The 14,540-nt window shown below is 39.4% G+C and overlaps 1 protein-coding gene across 1 annotated transcript in view; it reads left to right on the top strand.

The window, feature by feature from the left end:
• The window catches only part of NUP210 (nucleoporin 210), a 115,004-nt gene that overhangs the window by 33,747 nt on the left and 66,717 nt on the right, over positions 1 to 14,540 (top strand). Inside the window, exons 8-12 of the mRNA XM_056847075.1 lie at positions 401 to 468; positions 941 to 1,047; positions 2,366 to 2,506; positions 4,607 to 4,744; positions 9,905 to 10,060. Of these exons, the coding sequence (XP_056703053.1) occupies positions 401 to 468; positions 941 to 1,047; positions 2,366 to 2,506; positions 4,607 to 4,744; positions 9,905 to 10,060 (610 nt within the window). The remainder of the gene's footprint in view (positions 1 to 400; positions 469 to 940; positions 1,048 to 2,365; positions 2,507 to 4,606; positions 4,745 to 9,904; positions 10,061 to 14,540) is intronic.

The following is a 14,540-nucleotide window of genomic DNA, read 5'->3' on the forward strand; positions in this document are numbered from 1 at the left end:
GCATAACCACATAAATTGGAGAAAGGCTCCTTAGGCTGGTAGAAGACTTCAGCCTTTGTTGAGCTTAGAAGTAGGATACAGGCCAGTGACATTAAGAGGGGCTGCAAGGGAACCCAGAGGACGCTTGTAATTACAAGTGTCACCGCTGCTGCTACAGTCACCTGGAGGCCTCTTCTCTGTGAATCAGACCACAGTGGCTATGAACAATTTGATACAGTATATGAAGCCACATATTACTGAATATTGCCATATCACTATTTCTTTGGTAGTTTCCTTCCTTCACCTTGAATGGAATGAAACAATGTCATGACTTTTATTTAAGCTTAGAGCAGATTTTTAAATAAAACCTCTGGGGCTTCGTTTCTTTGTTGGAATATTTGTTCCTTGACTGATTTCCAAGTATTAGTATGCAGGGTGCTTCTAAATTACCAAATGGTAGCGTTCATGTTGTGGACACAGGATACTTAGGTTGGTATTGCATGTTCAGTGTTAAACCTGTCAGTATATTCTTGTTTACTTTGGGAAAATATATTTAAATTTCATGTGTAATTTAGCTAACTTCATATATAAATTTATACAATAGTGAATTGAAATATCATATGCAGGGGTAGTCTTGAAATCTGCATGACCAAAATTGCATTCTCATACTTCAGACATTGGCAAGCCTAGAACCCTAAGAATTTCATTTTTAAATAAGTTTCTTTACTTCCCCATGCTCTGAAGTCCCTTTCCCCCTTTTGCAACTAGGGAGGAATATCAAATAAATGCACATGATTTGAATAACTAATTTTCATCATTTGAAAATTTGAAAATCTGCAGGATTTTCTTCCTATGCCAAAATCTAAGCAGTATATGAATGTTAGAAGCCCCTTTAAACAGTTTTCTCTTGGTATTCTAATGCTTGTTAATATGTGCTTCTCAATGCATTTCTGCTATTTAGGGTTTTCAATTCACCCTGGGGACAGATGGGTCCTGGAAACAGAAAGGCTGTATGAAATAACGATTGAAGTATATGATAAATCTAGTAATAAGGTGTATTTGTCTGATGTAAGTAAAATAATGGTATATGGTTTCTTATAAATGCTTTAAAGCATGTGTGATTAATAAAAATGTTGTACATTGAAGGATTTAATTTGGTTTACATTAGAATCAACACATTCTTTTTTTAAAATTGTCTTGTTAACTAAGTAGATGAGTATTCCCTTGTGTGTCAGACTGTTGTTTAAAGGAACAAGAACAGGGCAAGTAAAAAGATGCTGCCCTTGGTTGAAATGCAGTCAAGCCAAAATTCTGATTTATTACTGACTCTAAAGCGTTAAAAAATCAACCTCAAGTGTTAAGATTAAAACAGATTTGATTTCTTGAAATGTGTGCAGTCAAAATTAACTTTTTTATTTACATTTTAGTTATTAAGAAGTAGCCTAAGTTAAAACTGAAATTTATATATTAGAGAGTAAATTTATACAGGTCCCAATCATGCACTTTAAGAGGTGGCAGTGGATTAGCCAGAAAATATGATCCACTCTTGAGCAAGGGAGCTACACTCACAGACTGCTCTGGTTACCCTTGATGTGAATCTGGGAAGGTTTTTTGGTGTTCCAGTTTTCGTATCTGCCAGCAGGTTGCCATGATTTAACATTTCTTATAGTGCTTCTTCAAGCTGGAGCTCTTAATTGGCATCATAGTATGGGTACATTAGGAAGGAGTGAATAAATTCAGTTTGGCTGTTTGGTGTATGTTTATTGTTTTGTCAGTTAGGTGCAGATTTTTATCAGATGCAGTGTATATGTATGTGTGTGTAAAGTGCCCATCAAGTCGCAGCCGACTTATGGCGACCCCTTTTGGGGGTTTTCATGGCAAGAGACTAACAGAGGTGGTTTGCCAGTGCCTTCCTCTGCACAGCAACCCTGGTATTCCTTGGTGGTCTCCCATCCAAATACTAACCAGGGCTGAACCTGCTTAGCTTCTGAGATTTGATGAGATCAGGCTAGCCTGGGCCATCCAGGTCAGGGCTGCAGTGTATATATTATAAAAGTATAAAGGGGGGGAAAGCAAACTGATCGCTGGAAGTGTCAAAAGGGACCCATTCCAGGCTAGTTCTCCAGTTTAGCATAGTTTGCATGGGTTCCCTTCCACATTGTTTTCATTTGATGCTCAGTTGCTGCTAGTCATGTTCTTCAGCAATGTTGTGGCCAATTAGAATCTCATATGTTCCTTTGTACCAAAACAAGAATAATAATACATGATCTAAGAGTGACAGGAACACTATTTCAGATTGTTCCATATCACAGCATCAGAAATGCCATATATATCTATACACACACACACACACACACAGTAATCATATTTGCCTGTCTAATTTCAGAATCTCAGAATTGATACATACTTTGCAAAAGAATACTTCACAGTTCTGCAGTCCTCTCTAAATGGATCCTATCACCATGTGAAAGCAACAAGGGAAGGCCAAACTATTATCACTGCTTCATTAACATCTATTGTGGATCAGGTATGTCGGCTTAAAGAGAAACCCATTTCAGTAATGAAGCATTTTTTTCTGAATTAGAAAATGGAAAATACAGTAGTTTGTGGATCAAAGTTGATGCTAACAAAAGTTTGCTGACTTCAACAAAACTGTTCAATCATAAACACGTTTATTTCAATAAGATTTACTTCCAGGTAGTTGTCTTTACAAGTTTGTGACCCATTTGTAAATTACTTTGGAACTAATGGGACATTTTGAAGCCAGTGAATTTATGACCGATTTGTAAAGGTATTGCTCGGATCATCATGACATATTTCTAAGTGGTGTGTTCAGTATCAAGATGTTAAGCTTTTCTAGAACTGTATTGCTGCAGGCTGTACTAGAGATTGTATATCTGAAAGTTACATCACCAATAAAATAGAATAAAAATTCCACTGTTCGTGTAGAAAAATAACATATCTAGGAGAAAGGTAGGCTGACATGAAACAATAATAGTAATCTACAATATTGTTGTAAAGAACTGATGAAACATTAGGACAGCCCAGAGTTGAAGTGGGCTCCCATAGCCTGAGTGTGTAGGTTGGATCCAGGTTATGTTTTCCATCAGTGGAACAGAATTCACCGGTCTCCCCCATCTTACTGATCTCTACAAAATGCTGGGTGATAGGGGATCGTGAAGAACAACTTGAGGAGGGTCTACAGCAGGAAGGGGAATTAGTGAAAATTGTCAGTTTACTCTGGATCCAACTCATTGGTTCTCAAACATCTTGCTTACAATTTACCATGTGAAATAAAGCAATGCTTCAATGCTGAAGCTCTTGCCAGACAGGTCTAATCAATCCCAGATAGCTGACAGCTGATTTACTTGGACAGTGGTTAGGAACATTATTTCTTAGGAAGGAAGAAGACACTCTTAACATATAGCATAGGGAGTAATGTCTTGGTTTAGAAGAAAGTTGTTTTGTATAACAATATAATTTTCAATATGGAATTAATTAAAAATGCCACCTGTGGGGACAATGTAGCAGTCTTTTCTTGTAATATATGTATTCTTTGTGGTTTGAAGTTCAGTGACTATGACCCAATCACATGTGAAAAATAAGTAAATTAAAATAGCGCAGCAAAAGCTTGGGATTTGTTTTCATCCCTATTTACTGTAACTCTGAACAAACTGACTTTTATGGCCTTTGATTTGTATTAGTGTGAGACATTGCTTTGTCCAGGCCCACTTGTTGGTGTCAGCTCTATTTTGAGTGGGTTCCCCGGCGTGTGTGTGTGTGTGTGTGTGTGTGTGTGTGTGTGTGTGTGTGTTAAATTGCACCCCAATGCTCCTTACCCTAGATGGCCGAGCATGGAACCCTTCAGCTTGCTTCCTCCCCAGTCTTCTGGAAGCCCTCCTATTTAAACGGAAGTTGCTCCACCCTTTGTGTCCTGGGCCCCAATAGGGCAACCGAATTTCTGCTCTGCCCTCCCACTTCCTTCCCCTGCTGGCTGCAACTCCCACCATCAACCATGGGCAGGTGGGGTTTCCCCCAGCTGCTCTGCCTTTGACCGCGTGCTTCCTGCCATGCCTCTATCAGCCCTGGGACATGCCCTCTTGCTGGGAGTTGTCTCTGGCTTCTCCCCTGATCCATACTTGGGTGGATTAGCTCCTCCACCCCTTGCTGGCTCCCCTCTGCCGGCCTCTGACTTCTCTGGCCGCCCTATTCACAGCTCCATGTGAGGCACCTAGGTGGGCCCTTCCTGCAGCTGAGTGGAATTTACTTCTGATTAAGCATGCACAGGATTGCATTGTTCTTTTTCCAGCCTATTTCAAGCATCTCTAAAGGAAGAGGTCTTTTCAAATTCTACCAAGAGTGGTAAAAACAAAAAGTTTAGTCCTTATAGAAATGTCATTGTTTCTTTGACATTTAAGGGTTTTTTAATGTGTGGTTGCTCAGGCCTCTCCTGTTGCTCTCTATCCTCTTAGTAGAAGGAAAACCTTTTTGAATCAGATCTGCCGTGACAATTGTATATATCCAGAAACAAGTTCCTTTTTCTCCCCTGTAATTACCGTGTTAATTTCCAGTATCCTAGACTATCTCTTTTAAAATTTAGTGTGTAATTATTGTATTATTTTTATAGGATGGAGGTGTTCACACATTACCTGTTCCTGTACTAAACCAGCAAGAAATAGACATATATGTTCCCATTTCCCTTTCACCAAACATTTTGACGTTTCCATGGCAGCCAAGAGCAGGAGCCTATCAGTACACAATAAAGGTAAGTGTTGACTGTTTTCTGCATTTAGATGGCTTTTGATAGCTCTCAGGTACTTCATGATTCTCATTAACTCTTGAAGGTGCCACCCTATTTCTGTTAGAAACTGGAATTTTCTTACAGTTCTGCTGCAGTTTGGTGCCTGTTGGTTTAAAAGATGCATTTTGTTTTATGGCACATGCTTATGAATAAGGAGCCTTTCTCTAAATGGAGTATGATTTCAGAACATGACCTGTGCTAGCATAAATTGACAAATAAAAACAAATAAAATGCTTTTGGTTTACTGCATCCAAGTTCCATAAGTCAGCAGTTGCATTGACTGCCAAGAAAATGTTTGGGAAAGAATGAGCATCTCCCCCTAGAGCAATGCCATTGACATACTTCACTTCCTCTGTTTCATTCAGTAGAGCAATAACATTGTTATTGGAAGGCAAAGGCCTTCACATTATTTATGGTAGATCTTCCAACCATGACTTTTCTTCTGCACTTTTCATGCTTCCTTCATTTCCAAGGGATAAGGTTACCCAGAACCATCTTTTGATGAAACTTTCCTGAGGAAAAACAAACTGCTACAAAGGTTTTGTTGGTTTGTTATTGTTTTTTTACAGGTAACATGAAGTTGTTGAAACCTTTGATAGTGTTTATAAAAGTGTTCAGCTGTTTTTAAAAATATTTTTCACAAAAAGAGAAGTATGTAGTAAACATACCTTTACAATTAGAAAAAAGTACTTCAGTCTATGATCTTTTCTTCTCAAACTGTGCAGATAAAGTCTAAGAAAATAAAGCTAATGTACTTAAAAGGAATAATACTGTTTAAAATTTGAAGTTAATGTCATGCGTTCTTTTTCTCTTCCAACTTCAGTCCAAATTGATAGGATAGTTTCTTCTAAGTGGTTTCCCCAGATTTGTAGCGAAATTCTCCCCTATCCATACATACCTGCAGTTTCTGAATTTGAGGGCCTTGTTCAAAAATAGCTGTATTGATGTATAAGGAAAAAATCAGATGAGTTGGGGGTGTGTGACTCAACAGGTACAGCACATGCTTTTCATGCAGAACATCCCAGGTTCAATGGCCAGCATTTCCATTCAAAGGTATTAGGAGTTACAAAAGACTTTTCTCTGCCTGAGACCCTGTTGAGTCCTGCCACTAGACAACAGTACTGAACTCTATGTACTAATAGTCTGGCTGGTGATAAGGCAGATTCACTTGTTCATAAAGGTCCTGTGTGGTTCTTGAATTTACAAAGTTCACATAACCGTTCGTTGCCTACTATGGTTCATAATATACCTCTTTCATATCCTTTAGGACCATCTCAGTAGCAGTATTTTCCATGCTAAGTATTTATTTGAAATAATTGGCAAAATAAGGCTACAATCCTATGTTCACATACCTGAGAGCAAGCATCACTGAACACAGTGGAGCTTAATTCTGAGTAAAACATCCATAGGATTGTGCTGCATGCTGGACTGATTCCTTTGCAGAAAGTTAGCTGTGTATTTCTCTCTGCAAAAGTTTGCACAAGTGCTCTAAGTGTATCTTAGTGTCTAAGTGTCTCCCTCTGTCATCACCTTCCATCAGCAGGTGAAGGCTTTTTTGTTTGGTTTGGTATTCTTTAACTGTTATTGGCCACCTCCATTATTGCGTTATGATGCCTTGATGTTTTAATGTTGAAATGGTTTGATATTTGCCACCATGGTGACCCTGTTGGGGTGGAAACGTAGCATGGAAACATTTCACATCAATAAATAAATATTTATGTTTACTTATTCTGAAACAGTATTCAACCCATCTCTTGAATTAAAGCACTGTGTCTTGAGGTAAAAGTCACATTTTAAGTTCTGATCTCTTGAGCAGTCCTTTCCTAATGCTTTATTATAACAAATGCTTTGAAGAACCAAACAGGATTTTCTCCCCTTCAGAAAGTCTCCCACTCCCACTTGTATAGTTAGCAAGTGGCCATTGCTGCATCAAGAATGATGCCATGGTAATAACAAATAGAAAGTCAATTCTCTTGATCTACAGAAATAACATCCCTGTTTGTGGACTGAAATATGGATGTGGGCAGATCTGCTAATTCATTGAACCATAAAACTGAAGTATCTTTAAAATGTCTCTAACATTTTATATGATAAATATGAATCACACTGAAAAATCGGGCCATTTAATGCTGCTTTGCGTGAAATTGTGCAAGAGGAAATGAAGTAGCATCTTCTGTACTATTTATAATTGTGAAAGCTGTCTTTCATGCTCTTGACCTTAGCTGTATCTTGCTGCTGAATTTTTTTTGGTATATTGTTTTATTCCTCTGTAATAGTTGATTCACAAGCTAGCTGTAGAACCTTTATGTAATTGACAGCCTTGCTCAGGTCTTGCAAACTGAAGGCCATGGCTTTGTGTTTTCTGGATCTTTAAGCTACAGAAATTAGCTAATTCTAAATGAAGCAAATCTATTTCTGTAAAGCTTCCTGCATGTATGTAATGGTATGGCAGGGGCTGTGGCTCAGTGGCAGAACATCTGCTCGACATGCAGAAGATCCCAGGTTCAATCCCTGGCATCTCCAGTTTTAAAAAACCTGGCAGTAGGTGATGTGACAGACCTGTGCATAAGAGACCCTGGAGAGCTACTGCCAGTCATGAGTAGACAGTACTTACCTTGATGGACCAAGGGTCTTGTTCAGTGTAAGACAGCTTCATGTTTTCAACCATATTAATTTAGGATTTATTTAAGTTATTGGGTAGATCTGGTCTGGGAAATAAAGAGAAATATTTAATTTTAAAAGTTTTTTCCCCCTTCAGACCATTTCCCCCCTCTGCTTTCTTTAATATGCTAGGTTTAAAAATAGTTCTGTAGCAGATTTATGCCTTCTCTGTATATGCAGCTCTCCACAAGCAGAAAATATACCCAGGAGGAAATTTAGCATACAGGAGCACTGCAGAGAGAGTGGGTGGGTATGATTCAGAATTGTGCCATTAGTGTTTTTCTCTTCCCCATAATTAATTACACAGACTAGATTTACATTGCCAGTATGTTTCTTATGGGGTCAGGGAAGATGTATTTCAAGATTTTATGTGAATACAGAACTGAAGCAGATGATGTGCATCTTTGCTATCCAGGGTATACCAAGCTACCTTGCTGCTTGATGCATGAGGTCATTCATCATAGTCACATGCTATGGAAGTATACATTTCATCTTTGTGTTTAGCCCACAAAAATAAGGCTAAACTTCTAAAGATGTTCTTAAACATCTTCTGTAGTTCTGTAGCCTGACAAGTTTTGATTTCAGGAAAGACACATAAATTGAATCTTTAAAAAGTCTGACAAAGAATGTAATATGCAGAAGTGCACAGACCTCTGTGAGTCTTGTGGTAAATAGAAGTGCTTTTCATTGTTGTCAGTCCCTGACTTCTGATGAGTTTCTGGAGCCATGAATATATACTGCTAACCTCCCCTTAAGGCTAAAAATAAAGACACAATGACAGCAAGAAGTCAATTTTCACTCTTTTCTCTGCCCCCTTTTGCCATTTATACTTTATAGCAATTCCCATTGGTAGAACACACTTTCAGCAGTACACAGGTTAGCTGTACTGAGACTTAAAGTCATTCAGTTGTCTGTCTTTGGCTTTTAGTAACAGGAAATTAATCAAGAGTCCTAAAAATGCAGCAATTGTATAAGCTGAGCCTCTTGTGTGCTGACGTGTGAAATGATATGTTGACTACCGACACTATTAATCACTGAGATATGTCCATGAATCAATTTTTTTGCAAAAGAGGGACAAGCAGTGGGAGTGATGTGGGTGGAAGTTACAGTAACAAACAAAACGGCTATGTGCAAGGGAATGAGAGAATAAAATGCAGCGGAGGGTGGATAGTTGATGTTTCTGGTTTAACAGAATGCTTTCCTGATTCTGACTTGACTAGGGATGTCACAGATTTTGCAGAAAACCCACAGGTTTGTAGTTGAACATACCCTTTTCTACAATCACAGTCATACTGTGAACCAATCAAGGATATGTTCAGCTCTAATCAAGCAACTCAAACATCTGTTGAATAAGATGGCAGATGCCTATTGATCAGAGGCCAACTCCCAGCTGATCTGGGTATCAGCTGGGAGTTGGTTTCTGATCCTCTAGTGCTTCCCTAGCCTTGTTATGCTGGGACACAGGACGGTTTTGTGTGTGTGTGTGGGGGGGGGGGGAAGGCAGAATTAGAAGTCAGCTCACAGTTGATAGGGGATCAGCTAGAAATGGGCTTTTGATCCCCTTCCCATCAGAAAAATTGCTATACCATGATGTTAGAGATCAGAATTTTTTAGCTTCTGTTCTCCCATTGCAAGAGAGAGAAAAGAAGCAGATTGTTTCTCTACCCATCCTCTAAGAAACCAAAGCAATGTTTCAGAGCTCCCCATTGCAACAGAGAAAGAAGGAGATTGTTTGTCTTCCCTCTCCACCAAACTGAGTGGGAGGACATAAGCAAGCAATGCTTCTAATCTTCCCAGTTGTGGCCCAAGCCAACAGCTTGGGGTAGCAAAAAAGAAATGTGGTCTGTTTCTTGCATCCCAGCCCAATTGTGAAGGAAAGGAGTAATCCTTTCTCTACAGTACATGCTTGACAGCTAAAGATAAGGAACAGAGAATGAGAATCATCTGGGCCTCTGTTCAGCACCTCAGTTTGCTGCACCTCAGCAAGTCTGAGACACAGCAAAACTTAGAAGTTGGGAGATCAGAAATACCTAATTTCCAGCTGACTTCCATGAACAACTGGGAGCTAGTTCTGATCTCCCCCCCCCAAAAAAAAAAATTCCTGGTAAAAAGCAAAAGTTTCCTCAGCATGAGATCAGAAGACAACTCCTAGCTGATCCCTCATCAGGTGGAAGTTGGCTTTTAATGGTTGCGACTAGCTTGTTCCTGCAAATGGATGTGAACAGGTTGTGAACTGAACAGCACTGATAAATTGGCTAGCTAATTGCCTCTGGTGAACAGGATGCTAACTGAACTGGCAGGTGTTCAAGCAAACCGAGATTTAACAATTCCAGGCTAGGCTATTATATTATATACACTCAAGAAATATAAATTGTAATGTCTGATTGGAGTGTTTGCATGTCTCAAGGTATTTGTAATAAAATCATACGTTTTGGTTGATTTCTTTATCATTTATTGTCTTAGGCTCAAGGTGGAAGTGGCAATTTCACTTGGTCCACATCTAACCAAAATGTTGCTACAGTGACAGTTAAAGGACTAATGACAACTGAAAATGAGATTGGAGTCAGTGTGATACGTGCCAGTGATGTTCAGAATCCATTACACTATGGGGAAATGAAGGTAAACAGTATTTACTTTGTTCTTACTTGCAATAAGACCTTATCAGAAGCTGCAGAAAAAGGCTTCTGTAAGCTCAGCGAAGAACCAGAAGAGTTCTTAAACAATGAACCTTTTTTTGTTTAGGGCATTCCACTTGTGAGGTTCAGAGCAGACAGGAAATGCTGGACATTTTTTCTCTCCTCTTCCATGAGAGGGTCCTAGATGAATTATTGATGTTTCTTAAAGAGCAGCTGCCTGAACTAAGCACATTAACGCTAACTGAAAATATTGTGGAAGCAGTTTTGTATGGATGGTATTTTAATGAGCTATTATTACTTTCACATCCAGTTAGAGAATCTGGATTAAACAATTTTGAAAAGGTCTTTGCCTATTCAAACCATTTAGTGGCAGATTTCTCCAGGATCTGTCTATTAAAGGTTGTTTATCAACCTTTAAATCTGATAATACAAACAAATACGATGTGAGCTCTCTTCCTTGAACTATAACCAGCAAACTGGACCGAAAACCTTCAGAGACTTTTATCTTTTATTGAAAAAAGAAATAGTACCCTTTATTATGCAAGACAGTAAGATCTACAGGCATGTGAAAATTAAACCTAAGATTACTGTAAAAATAAGTGCTAAAATTATCAAAGTTCCTAACATTGTTTAATCATATCATAGTGGATAATATTTTTAAAAGCAAACCAGGTTACATGTTCACTTTATCAGCTGTGTGAATTGTATATTCCTAAGGCCAATCAATATATCTAATTCTTAATGTGTCCTCACCTGTGGATCCTTAAATCCAGAGACTGGAGCCATGAAAAGACATGGCACATCGTTCTACAAACCTGAGAAGCACCCCAAGTTTGCGGGAAAATCTGAAAAAGTGCATTGTAGGGAGGTTAAACACCCCAAAATCAGGGAAGCAGTGCCTGTGTGAGAAATGGATGCCCTCTGAGATTTCATAGGCCATTGTGGGGGTTGCCACAACAATATCACCACTTAACCTTGGTTCTTGTCACTAAAAAGCATAGGAGGAAGGGAGGAGCAGGGCTCTTTCCAGTGCTATTTTGGCCTCTCAGTTCACTTTTGCTTTTCTTCATGCTGCCCTAGAGGGAAGACTTATCATGGCCACGGCCAGCAGCAAGCACTGGACAACTTGCTGCCATGCAATCTGTTCAATTTACTGGGAAGCAGTGGTTGCTATGACTGAATGCCACACAACTCACTTGCGCAACTTGGCCAAGCCCAGCAGTAGCCACCACACAACTCACCTAAACAATTTGTCACCACACAATGTTTGCAACTTGCCCAGGTTTTTTCCCAGGGAGAGGCTGCCAGGGGAGGGGAAGATGAGAAAGAAGAGCCAGTGTTGTATAGTGGTTAAAGAATCAGACTATGATTTGGGAGAACCAGGTTAAAATCCCCACTCTGTCAAGGATACGTACTGGGTGCCCCTGGGCCAGTAACAAACTCTCAGCCTAACCTACTTCACAGGGTTGTTGTGAGGATAAAATGGAGGAGAGGAGAATGATGTAAGCTGCTTTGGGTTCCCACTGGGGAAAACAGGTGGCGTATAAATGAATTAAATAAATTATAAATAATGCTGAAGACGGAATGGAAAATAAAAGAAAGATAGGTTGGTGAGTGGGAAGGCTTCTGCAAGTATAGGGGGCCACCATTTGATCTTATTGCATGAAAACTCTGGAGGTAAAAAATCAGGACCAAAGGCTTCTCCTAATTTAAATGTATTGATCAGATTTACTATCTCTAGTGCAGTAAACCTGGGCCAAAACGGCAAACCTTGGACTCAAAATTATGATGGAACAATCATTGGGTGTGTTTGCGTAAAAATATTGAACCTGCTTTTGAGAAAAAATTGAGCTCCACATTGAGGGTTGATGATGCTCTTTAGATATCAGGGACCAAAATTATTTTGGGTCTTTTTTCGTAGAGGCATCAATAGAAGCATCAATAAGGCATCAAATCCCACTCTTTTTGGATATACTGCTTTTTTTAGTTTTATTAAGTTTCTGTATTTTCTTTTAAGCTGGAGTAACAATCTCAAATGCTCATAATTTCCAGAGGACCTAAAATTCCTGCCAGATCTTTGGATAGCCTTCCATAACTGATGGCATTCCCAGTCATACAAGTCGTGCGTTCCCTTAAATTGGGAGGGTTGCAAAGATCCTTCAAATAGTCGTTTAAAGACCTCCAAGAGGTCCTCAAATTATTTTAAAGCAATAAGTGGGTCAGAAGCATTAACTTTGTCTGGAATTAGCCTCTTAAATAAGTTTGAAGATAGTAGGGTATCAACCTCCATTCCATGCCAAAGAGTCCACTTTCTTGGTATTCTGGAGAAAGTTTCCTGATCTGCAGTCAGTTTGGACAGACTTGCTCTCTGGAGATTAGTTGATCATGGCAAAATGAGTAGTAGATGATCACTCATAAAAAAGGCTCAACCTATAATCTCCTAACCACTCAGACCAAATTAAAAGAGACTAAAAAATTATCAATTAAACTGCATCCATTTTGGGAAATAAAGGTGTATTCACCACATGCATCCATTCCTCTCCTACAATTCAAGATGATCAATTCATTATCTAATATAAAGGGTAACATAAATAAGCCAGCTTTGTTTATCTTACTATCCATAGTGGATCTATTATTTAAAAGGAATAAGGACTCATCAGTATAATCATTCCCCAACTTTCCACTGGCTAAAAGCCAGTGCATGTCATCCGCTCCAATATGAGCATTAAAATCTCCTGCTATGATTAAGAAAGCCTCAAGATACGTAGAAGACAGATTTCTCAGTTGTTCAGATAAGGATTTCAATTTCTCAAATGGAGGATGGAGGAAGATAAAAAGTAATAATTATCAATTTAACATCATTAAGATGTATAAAAGGCAGCAGGAAAAGAGGAAGACCCAACAAGAGATGGACTGACTCAATAAAGGAAGCCACAGCCCTCAGTTTGCAAGACCTGAGCAAGGCTGTCAAAGATAGGACTTTTTGGAGGACTTTCATTCATAGGGTCGCCATGAGTCGGAAGCGACTTGATGGCACTTAACACACACACACACAGAGATGTATAAAAACTGGCAAAGCCAAAGGTGAAGAATCTAACTGCTCTAATCTGTCAATTTTAAATTTGTCTAAGATCAAGCATGCAAGCCCCCCCTTGGGGCAGCCCCCCTTAACATTAATTTGGGCCCTAACAGAGAACCCCGTAAACCCTGTAAAAAGTGTTTCCCCTGTCACCCAAGTTTCCTGGAGGAGGACAATGTCTGCTTTATTCAGCAGATGTTGCATCTCTGGAAGGATCCTCTTAGAAGCCCACCCCGCCACATTCCAAGAGAGGATATGCAGATTATGAGGTCTGAGTCAGTCTTGATTAATTTTATCAGGAGCACTATCAGGTAGTAAAACATTCTCTTTTGGAGCTGGTCTGCATTTATTTACTACAACTACTTTTGGTTCTAAAGGGACAAGAGAACATGAAGCTGTAGGACTAATTCTTGAGGAGTTTGGACTTGGGTGTCTAGGAGTATAGAACACATCCTCAGTTGTACGTCTTGAGTTCTGGCCTTTTGTTGGATAGCAACCAGTTGTTGGAGGAACTGGAATCTTTGGGTTAAATTATTTTGCCGTATTTCTGGAAGTGTTGAAAAGGAAGAGAAAAGGTCTACCTCCACATTGCTCAACACCAGATCTTTCCCTGTTTTTGGAGGTGGTAACTCTTTGGGATACCTGGCGGCTGTTGGGATTGAGTGGGAAGAAGTAAAGGAATCAGGAAAAGAGAGATGACAGGGGACTACTAGATGGAGACAAAGATTAAATATTGTGGGCAAGGGTTACAAGCGAGAGAGAAAAGTACCCAATCTAGCAAGGATTTACCACATATGTAGAGTCAGGTGCTGTGTGTGTGTGTGTGTGTGTGTGTGTGTGTGTAAAGAATTTTTCATACAACGAGATCACAGATGTGCAGGCATGCACAGGTTGGTTGATGGACTGGATTAATTAGGGAAATGCAGCCACTCAAGGTAAAAGAAAACAAATGAGTTAAGTACCAGGCCAGAGGTCTGGGCAGGGGCAAAGAAGTCCTCAGAAATATATATTTCTGTGCCCCCCAGGATGTTTTTGCCTTTCCTTCCACAACCACGTACCCGGTGTTACATCGGAAGCTTTCCTGACTTCCCCTCATTGTTGAGAATGGCTTATTGTATGGATGTCTGTATAAATGTGTAGGTGGCCCAGAAGTGTTCCAGTGCACATGGAACTTGCTGCCCAGTCCATCATTTGCCAATTCTTTGTTGCATTTATATGCTTTCTGTCGTCCATTGGCATGTCTGGTATTTTCCATAGTAAAGTGACTGTTGTACTTTTTACTACATTCAAGTGCTTGTGTTGGATTATTGAAGGGCTTTCAGTGTTCTGCTTTTATAACCAAATTTAGTTCACATTAATTCCTCTAGAAGTTCAGCTCCTGATG

This window comes from Euleptes europaea, chromosome 1, assembly GCF_029931775.1.
Source record: "Euleptes europaea isolate rEulEur1 chromosome 1, rEulEur1.hap1, whole genome shotgun sequence".
NCBI lineage: Eukaryota > Metazoa > Chordata > Lepidosauria > Squamata > Sphaerodactylidae > Euleptes > Euleptes europaea.